At 37.6% G+C, this 5,930-nt stretch overlaps 1 protein-coding gene and 1 long non-coding RNA gene across 2 annotated transcripts; one reads left to right on the top strand and one right to left on the bottom strand.

Annotated features, from left to right (window-relative positions):
* Positions 1-1,336: 1,336 nt before the first annotated feature.
* Positions 1,337-2,982, top strand: LOC117628976. Its single transcript, XM_034361512.1, has 3 exons — positions 1,337-1,626; positions 1,724-2,244; positions 2,528-2,982. Exons 1-3 carry the CDS (start codon positions 1,337-1,339, stop codon positions 2,980-2,982), a joined length of 1,266 nt encoding a protein of 421 aa, XP_034217403.1.
* A 1,382-nt stretch (positions 2,983-4,364) lies between these two features.
* Positions 4,365-4,860, bottom strand: LOC117628612. The gene is made up of 2 exons (XR_004585989.1): positions 4,704-4,860; positions 4,365-4,619 (listed from the first exon to the last, which is right to left on the bottom strand). It is a non-coding gene; the product is annotated as an uncharacterized LOC117628612 (long non-coding RNA).
* Positions 4,861-5,930: the final 1,070 nt, after the last annotated feature.

Here is a 5,930-nt window from a genome sequence, read left to right as displayed (position 1 = left end):
CATAATTAAGTTTATTAATTAGTTTGTAAGATATTGGATATTTTAGTTTTAGTTTTAATACCTAAAAAAAATTTACTAATTTGGGTTAGCCCAAAGAGAGCCCAGATTCGTTGGCCCATTTGTAAACCTATACAGTAACTGACGCTTTTGCCCCTTTGTGTTTAAACAAGGCGCGACTTCTCTGTTTCGTTTTCGTTCTCGTTCGTTTTGCAGCAGCTTCGTGTTCTTCTCTGTTTCGTCTTCGAGCTCAGTTGTTTGGCAGCAGATTTCGTCGTTTGGCAGGCAAATTTCGTCTTCGAGCTCACTGACCACCCCCAACGACGACGACGAGCAACGACGAGCAGCAACGGCGAGCAGCAACGACGACGAGCAACGACGACGAGCAGAAACCACCACCAACAACGACAACCACTGACGACTATCGAAGCGATTTTCACTCTCTTGGGAAAAAAACAGTAAGAAAATGACCCTCTAACACAGATTTTTCTTCGATTTTAGGGATTACACATTTTTGCATGTTGTTCTTTATGCAATGCAGTTTTTGGAAAAATGGATGAATCGTTGGATTCAAAACTACTCTTCGTTTAGTTTTTGCTTCGTTTATAGGGATTAACCATTCAAAATCGTTGGATTCAAAATTTCTGGTTGTTTGTAGCAGATTTTGAACCAGAAACTGCAATGCAGGTTCTGGTTCCATAATTCACTTTCAGAGTGCTTTTTGCTAGGGTTTATGGGAATGTTATAACTGATCATGAAGTCAAACGTGTTTTGATATTCAGTACTGTCTTTGCATTTTGATTTCTGTTTGTTTGTAGCAGATTTTGAACCAGAAACTGCAATGCAGTTTCTGGTTCCATAATTCAATTTCAGAGTGATTTTTGCTAGGGTTTATGGGAATGTTATAACTGCTCATGAAGTCAAACGTGTTTTAATATTCAGTACTGTATTTGCATTTTGATTTCTGGTTGTTTGTAGCAAATTTTGAACCAGAAACTGCATTGCAGTTTCTGGTTCCATAATTCAATTTCAGAGTGCTTTTTGCTAAGGTTTATGGGAATGTTATAACTGCTCATGAAGTCAAACATGTTTTGATATTCTGTTTTTGTTTGTTGTTTTGTTTGCATTTTCAAGGCTAATGGAGGTGTGTGTCATTGCCAAGTGCACATATAAGTCGGAAACCATCATGTTTTCAGTTTCATCAGAGTCATCCATGGTTGATATTTTGAAGACTTTGTGTCTGAGGTTTAGGGGTTTGCAGTTGGGTTGTTTCACATTTCGGTATTCGGTGCCCAGTTATCCGAGTTGTTTTCTAGAAACGGATAGCGATTTGGACTTGATGAGGACATTTTTGTTGATATCAAATGAGAAGACTGTTGATATTTTAGTGAAGGATTTATGCGGGATCAGGGAATATAGTGGTGATTTTTGTGTAAATAAGGAGTTGATAGCATGTGAAAAGGGCGAGTCGTCGTGTTCTAGTACTGTCGAAGACAGAAACGAGTTTTTGGGCAGGTCGAAAAGAGCAAGTGCTAAGCCTTTGTTGTCAAATGAGTGGGAGACATACATACATCATGTGGGGCAGAAGTTTGACGGTGGTGCAGAGGAGTTCCGGTTGAAATTGTGCAAGTACGCTCTTGAAGTAGGATTTAATTTTTTTATATGCCGGCAATGACAAGAAGCGGGTGGTTGCTGTTTGTTCGAATAAGAAATTGGAGGGTTGCAGCTGGCGTGTTTATGCTTCTCGTTGTGAAGCTACTGGCAGGTTTGTAATTCGGACGTTAAATAATGTTCATACATGTGCGGGTCGGATACGGGAATCAAAGAGTAAGATGATGAGGTCTCGTGTGGTGTCCTCCCTCATTGTGGACAGAATTCGTGCAAAACCCGAGCTGAAGCCAGTTGAGATTATACACGAGTTCAAAGATTATTATGGTATAGACATTTCATACTACCACGCATGGTTTGGCAAAGAGTTAGCTAAATTGGACGTTCACGGTGATGAGTCGAAGTCCTTCAACGAGTTAGTGTCGTATGCGGACGCCGTAAAGGAAACTAACACTGGTTCTCTCTGCACTCTTGATTGTGAAGCTGGAATTAATCGCTTTCGACGATTTTTTGTGTCTTTTGGCGGTTGCATTGCTGGATTTCAATATTGCATACCCTTGTTGTTCATTGATGCTACGTTTTTGAAGAGCAAGTACAAGGGGCAGCTTCTCTGTGTTTCGGGAAAGAATGGAAATCAAGGTATGGTTACTGTAATGTATTGCAGATTTTCATTTGTTGCAATTTTAGCAGAAACTGCATTGCAGTTTCTTGTTTCATAATTCGATTTTATTAATATTTTTTGCATGTCTGTGGGAATGTTGTAACTGCTCATGAACTTAAATGTGTTTTAAACTTAGTTTTAGTACTTGGATCATGGATTTGGCTTTTGGTTTCCTTTCAAATTTGAGCAGATTTGTTTTCATAAACCAGACTGCAGTTTCCCTTTTTTGCTTATACTTGTGCTTTTGGTTTTGTTTTGCAGGGTTTTATCCTCTAGCTTTTGGAGTTGTTGATTCTGAGACAGAGGAGAATTGGACTTGGTTTCTTCAACATTTGGCTTTTATATTGCTACCGATGGGGAGAGTGGTGACCTTTTTCTCGGACTGCAATCAAGGTTTGTTAAATGCAATGGGGTTTGTGTTTCCCGGATGGCCTCATTCTTACTGTTATTATCACCTCAAACAGAATTTGATATCAAAGTACCCAAAGTCAGGTTATGAGAAACTGCTCCAAGACCGTGTTATCAATTTATTTAGTAGATGCGCATATGCTGTTACGGAGGAAGAGTTTAAGGTAGCAATGGAGGAGTTGGTGATTGTTGGGAGTTCGAAAGTGAAGGCATTTATATCTGATTTGTCTAGAGATCACTATGCCAACGCATTTTTTCAAAGGAATGCGTTATGGGGAGATGGCAAACAGTTTAGCGGAGTCCTTTAATAATTGGGTTGGTGTGTTTCGAGATTTGCCGGTGCTACCTTTGATAGAAGGGATTCGACAGAAATTGATGGTATTGAATTCTCAACGACGATTTGAAGCGGAGAAGTGGACAACAGTTTTGTGTCCGGAGATGGAAACTAGACTCTGTGAAAATACGGAGGCCGGTAGGACTTGGGCAGTTCGTCGTTCTAATTCCACTGTTTTTGAAGTATTTGCTGATTATTCTGTGATGGTTGATCTCGAGCAAAGGACTTGTTCTTGCCGTCTTTGGCAAATTGACGGTTTTCCTTGCACACATGCGGTGGCTGCAATCCTAGCAAAGAGAGATTCAGTTTATGATTACGTGGAGTGTTACTACAAAACCGACTTCTTTCGAAAAGCCTATGAGAGACCTATTTTTCCTATTCCAGATATTGGGAAAGGATTGGGCAGCAATGGTTCTGCAGCTGTTGTTGTGCTTCCGCCAATTACAAAGAGGCCAGCCGGAAGACCACCAACAAAGAGGATCAAAGTTTTTGGTGAATTTAAAAGGCCATTGAAATGCAGTCGGTGAAGTGTTGTTGGGCACAATAGGAAGACTTGCAAGGCTATTATATGAACACTCCTTCTCATTTGACAATTTTTTATTTTAGATATGGTTTAGCGAATGTATAGTCAGTTTCTGCGTTGCATTTTTTGCAAAAACTGTATTGCCGTTTTAGTTGCTTGTAATTGGCTACACAGCTTCTAATTGGATATTGTGATTCTTTTTTGAAGTTAATGAAAATTATACAATTGTTTAATGAGTGGATATTCTTTTTCGGCTGCCATTCAATGCTTGTTTTCAGATTTTGAGCAGATTTTGTTGCAGAAACTGCATTGCAGTTTCTGTTTATTTCAGATTTTGTTGCAGACACTGCAGTGCAGTTTCTGTTTATTTGTTGCAGATTATGAAAATTATACAATTGTTTAATGAGTGGATATTTGTTTTCGGCTGCCATTCAATGCTTGTTTTCAGATTTTGAGCAGATTTTGTTGCAGAAACTGCATTGCAGTTTCTATTTATTTCAGATTTTGTTGCAGAAACTGCAATGCAGTTTCTGTTTATTTGTTGCAGATTATGAAAAACTGTTTATTTCAGATTTTGTTGCAGAAACTGCAGTTCAGTTTCTGTTTATTTGTTGCAGATTATGAAAATTATAACATTGTTTAATGAGTGGATATTCGTTTTCGGCTGCCATTCAATGCTTGTTTTCAGATTTTGAGCAGATTTTGTTGCAGAAACTGCAGTGCAGTTTCTGTTTATTTGTTGCAGTATTTTTGACCAGAAAATTCAGTGCAGTTTGTTTGTTTCCTTTTCGTTTTGTTGCATCCTGTTCCAAGATTATATTACAGTATATATGTATATGAAATATGTTCTCATATACCATAACTAGAAATATTTACAAACATCCACAAGAATTAAGATACATATTGCCTTGAGTTAACGAAAGGCAAATCACTAGAGACGATTAATTACACAGTTTTTGTGGTGTAGGAGTTTTGTGACATATTGTGCTCGATATTCATTCATGAATTTCTTGTCCACGCTTTTTTGAATGGGCTGTCCTTGTGCTATTTTATCCATATAGAACATGACGAACATGCCGCAATCCAATCTGCAAATGAAATACGAGATTAGTTTTTTTTGCTTTTGAATGATTTCAAACTGTAATGAATAGTTGAGTAGACACAATTCTTACGAAGATACACTTTGTTGAGCACATTCCATGTCATCCTCAAATGGAAACTGCAATGGATTTTGCATAATCCATTTGAGAGTGAGTTCTTCAGTTGGAGTCAAATCTTTTTGTACAAGTGTTGGGGGCCCGTCCTTTTGCTTCACAATTGTTGGTTTTTTTTTAGTTTCTATGAACACTCGTGCTTGAGTTCTTATATATTCTAGCCACCCTTCAACAATATTAACCTGTTTAAAGAAGAAGAAAAAAAGAGAAAAAGAAATGGTAATCAGAGCATTGCATATTATAGTTTTGGTCTGAAATTAGGCAGTATGTATAATACAGAAACTGCAATGCAATTTCTGTTTGTGTTTGTGCTGAGAAATTAAGACAGTTTCATTCCACTTACAAAGTTTCGAGCAATGTCAATGCACCTTTCTTCTTTTCTATGTCCCAACGATCTAAGTGGATTGTAGTGTCTCCACTTTCGTTCATTTTTGTGAAATGTGAGAAGTGTGAAGTGGAACTCTTCTTTTGAAATAATCGGGAAGAAAAGAACACTGCATTTCCCAAGTTTTTCAAGTAAGTGTTCATACAGGGCCCTGTGCCAAAATGGCTCTTCGAAGCTTTGCATGTAAGCCTGATATCATAGAATGGCAATTTGTTAGTATATATTTTTCAAAAACTGCAGTGCATTGTCTGTTTAAACAATTTTGAATTTTCAAAATAATACTTACCCAAGTCCATGTGGACATGTACTGTGGACTCCCTGTCTGCATGGGGTCTATTTTATCCTCCTCTATTTGGATATAGGCCTCAATAACCTGTTTCAAATTGATTGGAGAAAAATGGAATTATAAATGGGTAATATAGGTAGCACAAATAAAAAATACAGTGCAGTGTGTGTTATAGAATTGGTAAATACTTACGTTTTGTGACAGTTCCAAGTCCCATACAATATCTTTGAGATCATGGTTTGTCACTTTCTCACTATTGAGTCCTGCCCAAAAGATATCACTGCAGATTCGAATACATGAAATTCACAAGATTAGTTTTAGTTTAATTGTAATTAAAAGATGAAAGAATTGTTATTTTGGAATAGAGATATTACCGAGGTTGAGTACTTAAGTAGTGTTTTTCAATTCTTTCCTTATCCGCCTTTGGAATTTTCTGCCAGACCTTCCTCTGACCCCATCCAAGTTTTTTCTTTGTTGGCTTTTTTTGTCCTTCATCTTCATCACTTGATTGTTC

Source organism: Prunus dulcis, chromosome 5, assembly GCF_902201215.1.
Source record: "Prunus dulcis chromosome 5, ALMONDv2, whole genome shotgun sequence".
Classification (NCBI taxonomy): Eukaryota; Viridiplantae; Streptophyta; class Magnoliopsida; order Rosales; family Rosaceae; genus Prunus; species Prunus dulcis.
Note: the sequence above shows the minus strand (reverse complement) of the source record. Positions and strands in the feature narration are given on the sequence as shown.